Source organism: Lithobates pipiens, unplaced genomic scaffold (assembly GCF_037356315.1).
Source record: "Lithobates pipiens isolate NorthernLeopardFrog02 unplaced genomic scaffold, aLitPip1_a1.2 Scaffold_22, whole genome shotgun sequence".
In the NCBI taxonomy this organism is placed as follows: domain Eukaryota; kingdom Metazoa; phylum Chordata; class Amphibia; order Anura; family Ranidae; genus Lithobates; species Lithobates pipiens.
This window is the reverse complement of record NW_027507784.1, coordinates 149,533,229-149,547,150: the sequence shown is the minus strand read 5'-3', so window position 1 is coordinate 149,547,150 and position 13,922 is coordinate 149,533,229. Positions and strand designations below refer to the sequence as shown.

Sequence of the window (13,922 nt, the reverse complement as noted above, 5' to 3'; positions counted from 1 at the left end):
CTAAGATACAAGTTAGATTTCAGGCATTCCCTGCAACAAAAAGGTCATTTTTGGTGAGATTCTCCCAGTAGGAAATCAGACAAAATAAAAAAAAAGGATTGACCCCTAACTGGACTTTTAAGGCACTCAAATGCATATAAATAGAAAATTATAAATACATGTAGTAAAAAGTACAGAATAAAAATGGCGGAATGTTATATACAAATGTATATGAATGGAAACAGTCAATACTCTCATATGCAACCCATTCCACTTATAGTATTAAAAACAAGAACATGGAGCAGAGGTATGTCCCGGATATGCCTAGCTATAGTGTCTAGCCCTTAGGCATAGGATTATTTGCTGAAAAGTGACCTAACAAACCCGGTAAAGCATCAACACCCAAAACTGCTGGAGTCTTGGGGAGGCAGAGCCCTCAAGATGGTTAATTTAATATTCACTTATTCACAGGTAGGTATAGCAGGCTCAGAAAAAGGTGTCCGCTTAGACCAGACAAGCAATTATATGGGAGCATACTGGCGCTCAGCCCGATGGTGACTAAAGAGATGCAATTTTTCTCATTAGAGCTCTACAGGTGCAGCAACTGGTTGATAATTATGAAACCACTCCCATACAGATTCCTTACCACAAGGACACAGACAAACATGCAGGGATTTCATAAGAATAACAAAAGGTTGGGATCTGCAACAAAGTTTGTTGAAATCCTTGCAATGTACATAGATCACCCAGCTGAGAATGTTTTTTTTCCCTCAACAAAAGTGGAGTTACTCTTTAAATTCATTAAAACAAGACAATTGTTCTAACCACTCTATCCAAATCTAAAAAAGAAAGGTTTGCCTTTAGTTTTAATTATGTTCATAACACTTATGATTTGTAAAGTTAATTAACATAAACTAGAAATAGTTACTTTCCCGCGGCTCATTTCAGGTTCCAAAAAGCGGATGCATTCAGAATAGTTGGAAAAAGAACGATTAGAATTTTGTACAAAATCCCAGGTTCCATTGGCATTACATCTTCTAAAGACCATTCCTGCAGAAAAAAAATATGTACATAATGCAAATTAAGTATGCAACATTTCCAATAAGCAGACAAATGTTTAAACATTGTAGAATCCATAACTTAATGCGTGAATTGCAAATCATATTTTCAACACCTGTAAAGCAACCCTTCCTCCAACCACTACTCTGAACCTATGTACATGTGGCTGCATTGCATAACTATTTTGCCTATTTCAATCATGCACCTATTGGGCATGCCAAACAGAACTTACAAAACCTGGGTCCTGGAAGCTCTTTACCTCCAGTGTTCATGTGACCAAACCTTTATCAACCTAACACTTTGTCCATGGGGCACTTTGTCCTCAGCAGTTTTTAGCCTTCTTTCCTCTGCATACCTTTCTGTTGTGCTGCTGGGAGCAGAAGAAATGTCAATACTTCCAGGGAGAGGGGCATGTTACTCACTCAGTGTGGTAAATTACCAAGCACCAGTGCTGTCATATGGGGATAGTGCATAGGGGTGATAAAGTAAGCCTGTTTTGCCCTGCATGAGTAAAGTGCATGTTCACTAGTTATCAAAATCGTATCACTACAAAAATGAATGAAACCTTTGTGTTTAAATTGATACTTTCCCACTCCTTTTAGCATATGCTACCCTAGTTTTGCCCAACCAGACCTTTATAGATCAAAAATCGAAATGATAAATTTGAATTTGCAGTGTTACATCTATTACCCACCAAGTTTTTTTGAAAGATATTATATTGTGTGAACTGAATTGTTCTGATTATAAGGTATATATTTACTGATCGTACTGTTGCTTTAAATTGGCATCCATTATTAACGGGAACTGTAGTATATTCCGCCCACTTCCTGCCCAGCAGTCATATTAGATAATCTTTCTACAGTGAATGAAGCATGCTAAAGAACTCCACTATTTTTTAATACTGGCCTTGGAAGTATAAGTCTGTAAGTAAGCAGTCATTCAGTTTTCAATTAGTTAGTAATATGTTCTACTAATGCAACTACATTGTATATGTGTGCTGGTGGGATGTTTCTGTCAGGAAGTTCACTCAGCTAGGCCACATTTTTGCTAGCTAGTGCCTTAACAGTATTGTAGCATGCCTGTTACTATTTGCATTTGTGATGCAAGGTTAAATGCTAATGCATATTTTTATAATTTGTGTTTTGCTGTTTTACAAAAAACGTATTCTCAGTAACGATTAAAACTATTAGCCCTTCCTCCTGAGTCTTTATTGGGAAGCTGTTAGCTGTCTGCCAAGCCTTGTACTTTGAATACATTGTGAGGGCAGAACATGAATGTTACACACAATCGGATATCTGTCTGTTTTCTGGACAGTATATGGAAATATATAAATAGCACTGCCTAATGCCCCATATACACGGTCAGATTTTCGACTAAAAATGTGCAATCGGATCATGTTGTTGGAAAATCCGACTGTGTATGAGCTCTGACTTTTTCCGTCTGATTTTCTGACGTACAAAGTTTGAGAGCAGGATCTAAAATTTTCCGACAACAAAATCTGATTGCATAAATTCCGATCGTGTGTAGACAATTCCGACAGACAAAGTGCCATGCATTCAGGGGAGGGCTGGGCCAGGGGCCAGGGATGCAATTGCCCCCTGGGCTTCTCTGATATGCGGTGGCAAAGGCTGCTGTGTCATCAGCTCAAAACCGCAACATGCAAAGTTCTTGAGCTGGCCGAGTCCAGTACTGTGAGCCAGCGATGTCTTCATGTCAGGGCTGACAGTTTGTGTTACACAGCACAGCCCTGCCAAGCCCCTCCCTACTCCACACCATTGGCTGGCAGAGGCTGGACCTGCTCTCTGCTCAATCTGAGCAGTTGGCTGGAATCCAGTGAGGCTCCTGGGAGGCTGGGACCATCCAAGTAAGTGAGCTCCTCCTCTCTCCTCCTCTCTGCAGCCAAAGAGTTTTTTTTTTCTAGCAGCCTGTGCCAGTACCTTGCCCTCCTAGGGCTAGGTGGTATGATGTGGGCTCTCACTGACATGCTGCAGTTTGGCTGCAGTGCTGGTGTACTGGCAGTCATCCTGCATGTTGCCCCTGGGACATAGAGGATGCACATTTTTACTACATGTTCTGAAAGTGCACAAAACGTCCTGCATGCTGCATGTTTGGTGCACTTTCAGAAAATGCGGCAACAATGAGTAACCTAAAAGAAGTCTGAGGGGGTGTGACATCCGCCAGTACACCCGCACTGCAGCCAAACCGCAGCACACCAGTGTGAGCCTAAATGCTTGTATTCACTTGCAGCAGCCACTGCCACTCCTCTGAAAAGTGATCCATGCTCAGGTCACTTTTCAGAGGCATTTGACAGGCAGTGAATAGTTGATATCACATTTCATCCCTGCCTGCTTTAACCCCCCTAAATGCCAATCCCTGCAGGTAATGACACAGTTCACTTTGAACTCCACCTTATTTCCATTACTCTCTGTAGGTATTAGATGTGGTCTCACCTTTTTGGTTGCACATCTAATACCAAAGGGTACTTTCACACTGGGACGATGTGGGCGGTAGTGGTACAGCGCTGCTCGTTTTAGTGGCGCTTTATCATTGTTTTAGTGGCGCTAGCGGGGCACTTTTAACTAGAGGTTGACCGATATGGGTTTTTCTCTGGCCGATGCTGATATTTAGAAATCATGGCGGCCGATGGCCGATATATGATGCCGATTTTTTTGGGCCGCTATGTTAGGCCGATTTATTTTTATTTTTTTCCTTTTTATTTTTATTTTTTTTAATCCCCCTTCATCTCATAAAATCTAACACACCTTTCCCACTGGGGCGTTTTTCAGGCGCTTTTGGGCTAAAAATAGTGCCTGTAAAGTGCCTGCAAAATGGCTCCCCTGCAGTCTGTGTGAAAGACAGGGTGCTTTCACAAGGAGGCGATGCGCTGGCAGGATCTTAAAAAAAAGTCCTGCAAGCAGCACTTTTGGAGTGGTTTATACCGTTCCTCCACCACTCCTGCCCATTGATATGAATGGGCACCACTGCCGAAGCACATGCAATGCGATTTGGCAGCAGTGCTTCATGGGCGCATTTAACCTCTTCCTCGGCCGCTAGCTGGGTTTTATGTGCCCCACTAGCAGCCAAATAGCACCGCTAAAATGATGGTAAAGAGCTGCTAAAACTTGCAGCGTTTTACCATCAATGCCTGCCCGCTCCAGTATGAAAGCAGCCTTCATAAGTGATACAGAAAATTTCTTACATTTAAACATTTATTAAACAAAACAAACCTCCAATCAGTTTACTTGTATGTATGATTTAGATAAAAAAAAAAAAAACTATATATTAAATAAAAACAGGTAGTCAAAACTTTTGGACAAAAAAAAAATGGGCTAACTTTACTGTTTTAAATTTTTTTTTTTTTGAAATAGTGTATTTTTTTCCCAAAAACAACCGCTGTTTTATTCCCTAGGATCTCTGCTAAAAAATATATATAATTTTTGGGGGTTCTAAGTGATTTTCTGGCAGAAAATACTGGATTTTTACTTGTAAGCAACAAGTGTCAGAAAAGATTTCGTCTTTAAATGGTTAAACTGAGAACTCTACACACTGAGATGATTTCATTCATTCAAGTGTAAACATTGTATCTTTTTGCTCTTTTCTTGGCAGACTGCCCAGAGAGGAGGAAAGTCGTTTCTATGACGACTCAGGCAACTTACACTGACTTCTAATACAGATGCCGATTAATTAAAAAATGCCAACTATCGGCCGATATATCGGTCGACCTCTACTTTTAACTCCCACTAGTGGCCAAAGAAAGTGTTAAAAACAGCCGTGTTGCATTCATTTCAATGGGCTGGGCACCTCTCCCAAACCGCCCCAATAATGCTGCTTGCTGGACTTTTCAGAATGTCCTTCAAGCGCACCACCCCAGTGGGAAACCTGGGGTGGCATAAGAAGTGCTTCACAGGTGCTATTTTTTAGCACTAAAATGCCTGTACAGGACCCTAAAGAGAGTTCTGGAAATAAGGTGGAGTTCAAAGTGAATTTCTACACCTAAGTGGAACCCCCCTTTCAGAAGATTTGAGGATATTATTAAACCCAGAGACTGGTGGACTTAGGCCACAATAGACAGATTGAAATTCTGCCGGTTCAGCAGGCATTTCAATCTATCTCTGTGCAGACTGGTTGTACATAATTTGACTCCATCAACTGACGGTACAACCAGTGTGTCTTTATGTTTTTTAGCGATCAGTGCTGGCTGCTATAGCTGCCAGCAGTGATCACTGTATTCTGATGGCTTGGAAACTTTCACCTCAGAGCACACACCGACACACGGCTCTTACAGAAGCTTGATAATTCAAGTTCTGGGCTTCCCTAACATTACAGCCCTGTGGGGCTGTGACCAAGTCTGGGCAAGAGTTGGGATATGACATTACTTACCTCATATCCCTGCCACTCCTAAACCTGCTCCACTGCAGCACCAGGCCCACAATGCCCTTAATACGGCCGGTGCTCCGGCATGCGCCTGCATCTGCATTTCTTACTATCCGCAATTGAGACAGGAGGAACCTGCACCCTGGTGAATCTGGTGTTCATGCCGGGGAGACAGCAGGACTTGCGTGTTTAGCCTGCTGCGCTCACTGTGACTCTCAGCTACTCTGCTTGCTTGGCTTGCCCAGTGGTGTGGTGCTCACTCACCAGAGAAGCTCCGGACTCCACAGGTAGTGCTTAGTGTGGTGGCAGTGACAGCACAGTCTTTAGTCTTCATCTTCCTGCAGTCTCATTGGTCTGTGTACTGGGTGTGAGGAAGGGCCAAGCTCTTTTTCTCAGTCTCTCTGGGGGCAATCATGCAGTCTCTTTCTGAGAGACTGCTCCATTCTCTGAGAGACTGCTCCACTTCACACTGCCTGTACAGAGACTGACTGCTTCAGAGTGCCTGCACAGAAAGTGACTGCTCTCTCTGTGCAGGCAGTGTGAAGCAGGGTCTGTGCAGGCAGTGTGAAGCGGGGTCTCTCTCTGTGGAGGCAGTGTGAAGCGGTCTCTCTCTGTGGAGGCAGTGTGAAGCGGGGTCTCTCTCTGTGCAGGAGGTGTGAAGCGGTCTCTCTCTGTGGAGGCAGTGTGAAGCGGGGTCTCTCTCTGTGCAGGCAGTGTGAAGCGGTCTCTCTCTGTGGAGGCAGTGTGAAGCAGTCTCTCTCTCTCTGTGCAGGCAGTGTCAAGCAGTCTCTCTCTCTTTGGGGCAATGTGGAGCAGTCTCCCTCTCTCTCTGTACGGTGAATGTGGTGTAGATGGGTGGTGAGCTGATTCAGTGGTTCAATGGGCCACTTGACTGGACTTGCCCCCCAGGCCTAAGGCTGCCAGCCCTCCCCTGCATGCATTCTCAGAATAAACTAAGAGACGAAAGCTATTGGCTACTGGCCCGTTTATAGTGCCGACGTACGTGTTTGATGTCACCTCGTTCAGAACGATCGGAATTTCCGACAACTTTGTGCGACCGTGTGTATGCAACACAAATTTTGGCCAAAATCCGTCAGAAAAAATCTGACGGATTATGTGTTCGGAATCTCCGACCATGTGTATGGAGCATTAGAATTACAATACTAAAGGCAGGGTATTAGAGCTATTGTGTAGATTGTTCTTCGCCATTTTAACCAGTAAATACAAGTAGACAGAGAAAAACTGGAAAAAAAATGAACATAGATTTAGAAATGCAGGAAACATTTGTGTTGAAAATATAATATACAGGTATCGGTTACTGTCTGTTTTACAAGAAGAAATAGAATGAGCACTGAGGCTAAAAACAGCAGCTAGGAACAATATATTCTGACAGTGATTTCTAAAAAGATTAATAAATCAAATATTTTTTTTCCAATTTGTATTCCCGAAATACAGAAATGTAGATATCTAACTATTGTATTACATTAATGTTCCAATATTCTCTTTTAAATGCAATTCAAATGCTTTTCTTTTTTTTTTTTTATCAGAATTTGCAGAGTTTTTTTGGGGAGGGGGGGGGGGGCATCAGGACAGGCAGTTATATCTCTGTATGTGCTGCATGGAACTCACAGCAAAATGTTATTAACAATAATGCAATACTAATAAATGTATTAAATTTGTATGAAGCAGCAGAAGCATGAATAATTACTGTACATGTTTTTACTGTACATTGTACTGAAATAGAAACACGCATAAAAAATATTTTATTTGATGAGATATTTCTCTGTTGAAATTGCTCTCCATGGTCCAGTTGTGAGCCACCGGCGCTGTGTTGTGGAGGACAATTACAAGATCATTTACCTCAATCACTTGGGAATGAGTATAAACTAGGAACGCAGGATTAGGTCACACCACGTTTGGAGGCTTAGGCAACAAGGAATCATTCATAAAATAATCCACTATGCATATTTTAGATTTAGTATTATAATAAAGGTATGATTCACTGAATATACTTATTAAATTATGTAGGGTTGTATTTAGATATGCAAGTGTAGGCAGGAAATGTAAATGTATTTCCATATCTATATAATCATGTGGGAAACAGTGATGGATGCAATTGTGTGCTTGTGAACTCAATACCTCTGTGATTAAAGTCATACACATACGGAGGACAACTGACAGCGAGTATCTTCCCTGGAGTTCCTCTCGGCCAGCATACTAATCCATCCCATTCTGGCAAACAACTTCCTTCTGTTCCTGTGTGAAGACAGAAATAAGCAATCAGCAATCTGACTCAGCTCATCAGGATGGCAATGCTGATTAGCAAACATTTGCCTGTTTGGGAAGAAGAGGGACCAGGAGATACAATGGTATCTGTGAAGCATATAAATAAGCTTACATTGTAAAGTCAACTATGGAAAAAGCAGCACAATTTAAAGAGGAAGCATCTGTCCACAGAAAATTCTCTCAGGGCATGTTATTTTAACATAAAACAGCCGTGTTTTCATCTTGATTGACTTTATAATATTTTATTATATGTGTTAAAAATTGTGTTTCAGTATATGAGTCTGAATAAAGTTGTTGGTGCTTTGTGTAAATATATTAGTGATGAATGTTCTATGATACAAGATGTTGGGTTGCAAGATGCTGTCTGTCGTGGGAAAAAGGGTTTATCACAGGAGAATGTGGGTGGTAGTGAGGGGCGATAGAGTGAGTTTTTTGGGGAAGAAAGAAAACACAAACACATTTCCAATTAAAAATTACAACTGCTATGATAATTACCTGTTAAAGTGATTGTAAAGTTTTTTTTTTTTAATAAAGATGTTATACTTACCTTTTCTGTGCAATGGCATTGCACAGAGTGGTAGCTAACTTCCTCTTTTGGCTCATTTCTTGTGGGTGCCCCCATAGCAAGCTGTGTGCTGAGGGGGCACCCATGTGGGCATGCTCCTGAGCTAGGCTGTGTGCATCCATAGACACACACAGTTTGGCTTGGTCACACCCCCCTCTCTCTCTCTCTCACTCCTCACAGGATATGACTGACAGCAGGAGCCATTAGCTTCTACTACTCTCAGTGTGTCCTGTGAGAGCAGGAAGAGAGAGCAGCATTGATGCAGATAGGCACAGTGCTAGATCAAGAGGATAGACAGGTAAGTGTTTTAAGGTGTACGGAGTGTGTGGGGAACAGGCAGTGAAAGATTTTTTTACTCTAATACAGGGAATGCATTAAGGTAAAAATATCTTTAGAGTTTAGAACATGTTTAAGTTTTCTGATTAGTATATAAATAAATAAAAATTGTGTTTGTATACTAATTGATACCTTCAACCTATAAGCAATTCATACCAGTTTCCACAGTTGCAATATCAGCAGTAGGAATGAGGTTCAGGTTTGACACTTCCTTGGGTTTGAAGCTGCGGGTCCAAGCTGTGTGTTTCTGGCGAATTCATAATAAATTTTGCCATACAAATTCTATTGCAAAAAGTAATTTTAGAGACAATAATGATGGTTATTTTCATGCACCATCCCTTTTACTATAAAAGGGGGTTACATAGAGTTGCCATAGGGTAAAGCCTCGTACACACAATCGGATTTTCCGCAGACAAAGTGTCGGTCTTTTGTCCGAAGGGCGTTGGCCAGGAACTTGTCCTGCATACAAACAGCACACAATTGTCAGCCAACAAACATGATCGTGGTGACCTACTATGTGGTTTTTCAGCTCTTTAGCTCCACCCTTTGGGCACCTTCTGCTAATGTTGTGCTTGGTGAGCATTGATTTTGAGCATGTGGGTTTGTACTTTGGACTTTTGTCTGTGTACACACGATCGGGAATTCCAACAACAGACCACTATATGCGTAAAATGTTAAAGTCTGCCATCCAACATTTGTCAGATGGAGCATATAAATGGTAGGTTTTTCCACCAACACTCTATCAACACACAATTCCCGTTGGAAAATCCAATCTTGTGTACGATGCTTAGTGTATTTTAATCTGTTGTAGAGAAAGCTGACAAACCATATAGGGAAATAGGGGGTGGTAGCGGAGGCAATAGATCAATTCATGCAATGCATGAATCCATCTATTGGTGATAGAGGGGATGGCAGGAGAGAGGGGGCGGCGCCCGTGCGCCCTTTTGGACGCACTGCCACTGCTCCATGGTTTGCTACAGCTAGCTTGTCCCTAATCACCAAATGGACAAGACCATTTCTTGTTCTGGGTTCCACAGCATCCAGTGTATGTGCTGCCATATGCTCTGCGTCCAATCACAAATGTTGAAGTGTTAAAGTAGTAAAAAACATTTCCCAACTGCCTGATGAGTTTTCTGTGTGTTTGAATGCTCTTCCTGCAGATCTAATTAGCTCTCACCTGTACCAGCACTAGAATGAGAAACCCAGGGACTGTGGGAAATGTTCCTTTACAGGAAAATGCAGTTCTCAGACAACAAACATAGGTCTTGCAAATTAACATGTCCAGTGCCATGTCACATGCCTCATGCTTCTACACCAGTGGTTCCCAACTCCTGTCCTCAGGACCCATTGACCGGCCAGATTTTCGATATTACCTTGGAGAGATGCAGACTGATGTATTTCATAGACATGTGCAGAGTAAAATATTTAGTTTCGGAATTTCGTTTTCGTCCGAAAACTTAATTTATTTAGTTACTCCCGAAATTCGTTTTTATTTATTTCGTTTTTCGTTCAAAAGTTGCATTCGTCCGAAAATCCACATGAATTACGGTCGAATCTGTCTTGGAAGGCTTATGGTGTCTGTCGAATGTATAAAGAAGATTCGACGGAGCTAACTATATAGCATACTTTAGAACCCTATTAAAGTCTATGGGACTCCAACGTTCAAAATCTAAAAGGGGGGGGGCGAGAGAGCGGCCCCCCCTCCCTCCTGAACCGTACCAGGCCACATGCCCTCAACATTGGGAGGATGCTTTGGGGGTCCGTGACCCCTCAAAGCACCTTGTCCCCATGTTGATGAGGACAAGGTTCTCATCCCCACAACCCTGGCCGGTGGTTGTGGAGGTCTGCGGGCGGGGGGCTTATCAGAATCTGGAAGCCCCCTTTAACAAGGGGACCCCCAGATCCCGCCCCCCCCCCCCTGTTTGAAATGGTAAGGGGGTACAAAAGTACCCCTACCATTTCACAAAGAAAGTGTAAAAAATGGTTAAATAAAACAAACACACTTTTGAAAAATTTCTTTATTAAAAATAAAAAAAAGATTCCAGCGGCGGTAATCCACTCTTGCTATCCAGCGACGGACGGTCATCTCTCCAGCGATGTCTCATCTCATCCAGCGCAGCGAATACATCCTTCTTCTGTCTCCTCCACGGAGACACTGCAGGCATTCCGGCGGCTGACGTTTCTTATATACGGAGGGCGGGGCCACCCGTCACCTGACCCCGCCCCCTCTGACGCAAGGGGAAACCCGGGGTTCCCCATGACGTATGGGTGACCCCGCCCCCCTCTGATGTAACGGAAACCTGCCTGTGTTACATCAGAGGGGTGCGGGTCACCCCTACGTCACAGGGAACCCCGGATTTCCCCTTGCGTCAGAGGGGGGCGGGGTCAGGTGACGGGTGGCCCCGCCCTCCGTATATAAGAAACGTCAGCCGCCGGAATGCCTGCAGTGTCTCCGTGGAGGAGACAGAAGAAGGATGGATCGCTGCGCTGGATGAGATGAGACATCGCTGGAGAGATGACCGTTCGTCGCTGGATAGCAAGAGTGGATTACCGCCGCTGGAATCTTTTTTTTATTTTTTTATTTTTAATAAAGGAATTTTTCAAAAGTGTGTTTGTTTTATTTAACCATTTTTTACACTTTCTTTGTGAAATGGTAGGGGTACTTTTGTACCCCCTTACCATTTCAAACAGGGGGGGCCGGGATCTGGGGGTCCCCTTGTTAAAGGGGGCTTCCAGATTCTGATAAGCCCCCCGTCCGCAGACCTCCACAACCACCGGCCAGGGTTGTGGGGATGAGGCCCTTGTCCTCATCAACATGGGGACAAGGTGCTTTGAGGGGTCACAGACCCCCAAAGCATCCTCCCAATGTTGAGGGCATGTGGCCTGGTACGGTTCAGGAGGGAGGGGGGGCCGCTCTCTCGTCCCCCCCTCTTTTCCTGCGGCCTGCCAGGTTGCGTGCTCGGATAAAGGGTCTGGTATGGATTTTTAGGGGGAATCCCACGTCAATTTTTTTTTAAATTTGATGCGGGGTTCCCCTTAATATCCATACCAGACCTGAAGGGTCTGGTTATGGATATTTAGGGGGAACCCCACGTCAAATTTTTTCTTAAATTTGAGGCAGGGTTCCCCTTAATATCCATACCAGACCTGAAGGGCCTGGTAATTGAATTTGGGGGACCCCCACGCTTTTTTATTTATTTATTTATTTATTTATTTATCAATGACTTTCAATGAGTGTTCTCTGTATTACGGAGCCGACAATTCATAATAGCTGCGAGTGATTTTAAAGGACTTTTTTTCCTGCATAAATGACACTTTGTGCAGGGACAATTCTAAGCACGGGAAACATGCGCCCCTTCACAGGCATACTATAGACAACCCCCCCCCCCCCCTACGAAATTTAAAGGAATATTACACTTTTATTGTTTCACTTTAATCATTATTAAAATCACTGCTCCCGAAAAAACGGCCGTTTTTAAAACTTTTTTTTGCATTGATACATGTCCCCTGGGGCAGGACCCGGGTCCCCAAACACTTTTTAGGACAGTAACTTGCAGAATCTTTTCTCTCTGTCAAATCTTTTTTCTCTGTCGAATATTTTCTCTATATAATCTTGGACTAATAGAGGTAAGGTTAGGCACATTCGACCACAGGTTCTATAGACAGATTGTTGTCAGAGTCATGTCGAATCTCCTATTCTATATCGAACTGTTGTAACAATGAAAACAAAAATAAAGCATTTATTTATGTCGGATCTTTCGTTTTTCGGATTTTGTGCTTTCGTTATCATTTGTCAAAACGAAAAGGAAAATAGCTGAAATTCGGACGAAAATGCATTCGGACGAAAACGAATGCACATGTCTAGTATTTCAGTTATCTTGCAAATTTGGTCTGTTGGTGGGTCCTGAGGACAGGAGTTGAGAACCACTGTTCTACACAATTAAAAATTGCACAAAGAAATGTGAAAATGTACCGTACTATAGGCCAGGGTAATAAATCACACCATGGAACTTCATAATCAATGTACATCTTATGCAAGGTGCAGATGGAAAGGTTTATAACACCTTTAAGCCAATTTTCCCTCACTAAAGATGTACAATTTTACTCTGCTGTGTTATATGCAATCTCTAAATTCCTAAAGTTCTTGGTAAATGTTTACATTTACTCACTGAGGTGATTAGTGTTAATTGCTGAGAGGGTGTCCTCCCGAGGAAGTACAGTCTGCGTTAACCTGCAGGTTACATTTGCTCTGTGTATTCTGGGACACTGTATTGTCCTGGAGTGAAGATGTCCAGGACCCAGGACAGACCTGCATGGCCATGTGAAATGGCCAATGATGCAGAATCCAGAAGAAGGCCGAATTAAGAAGTCAACAGTGGCAACTGACTGATGAGGGAGAGTGTCGATGATTGTGGCAGAAAAGGGCTCTTTGGAAGGTAACTCTGTCATAATATGCAAATATGATGTGCTTTTTCCCTCCTGCTCAAAGCACCAGTCCCATATGAGGATCCTTTTACATAGGTATCAATCAGTTAAGTGTAGACATGTGCATTCGTTTTCGTCCGAATGCATTTTCGTCCGAATTTCAGCTATTTGATCATTGATCACGTGACTTCATCAGGGACTAGACCTGTTAAAGTCACGTGATCAATGACGATACGCGTAGGATTGGCTTAGGAGGATACCGGAAGCGACGTCCGGGGTACGAACGAGGAGTCCGTTCGTTTTTAGCTGTAATTTTCGCTTTTAATTGTGCTACTAAATGTGAGTACCCAGGACTATGTCCTTTCTATAATAAAACTTGTCGGACATTACTTCACTATTGGAGCCCCTTCTCTTTTTTCCAGGTGTGATCTATGGTCCATGGCTGAGTACCTAGAGGGGATTGCCTGGGATATCTATACCAGCTGAGAACATACACTTTAACCATTGAAACGTATTGCTGTTTAACTGACAGCAGTGAGGTAAGGTACCCACTGCACTCAGTGTGCGAGCACCTGTCTTGAGGATTTGGGAGATCACCGGTGGAATTATCCCGTGTTTGTTCACAGAACTAGTTTATTACAAAGCACAGTGTGGACTCACTTATTTGCATGACCTGATACGGATTGCAATTTTTTCTATAAATAGAGACACTTTAAGAATTTCTTTGGATTGTGTTTTTATATCTATTTTTACTTTTTTGTCTATTTATTTATTGATTTTTACCCTTATATTATATTTTCTTATGTATATATTTTTTAATATTTGTTTCACTTGGATGCACTTTACGGATTAAGACACATTTTGGATCGTACACTTTCTGTATTGTTATCATTACTAT

The 13,922-nt window shown here is 42.6% G+C and overlaps 1 protein-coding gene across 1 annotated transcript in view; it reads right to left on the bottom strand.

Moving 5' to 3' along the window:
• Window positions 1-819: 819 nt before the first annotated feature.
• LOC143924250 (parathyroid hormone 2 receptor-like) overlaps window positions 820-13,922 on the bottom strand; it is a 286,100-nt gene continuing 272,997 nt past the window's right edge. The window contains exons 3-4 of the mRNA XM_077448456.1: window positions 7,552-7,668; window positions 820-1,029 (exon numbers count right to left, since the gene is read on the bottom strand). Of these exons, the coding sequence (XP_077304582.1) occupies window positions 884-1,029; window positions 7,552-7,668 (263 nt within the window). The 3' untranslated portion in view covers window positions 820-883. The remainder of the gene's footprint in view (window positions 1,030-7,551; window positions 7,669-13,922) is intronic.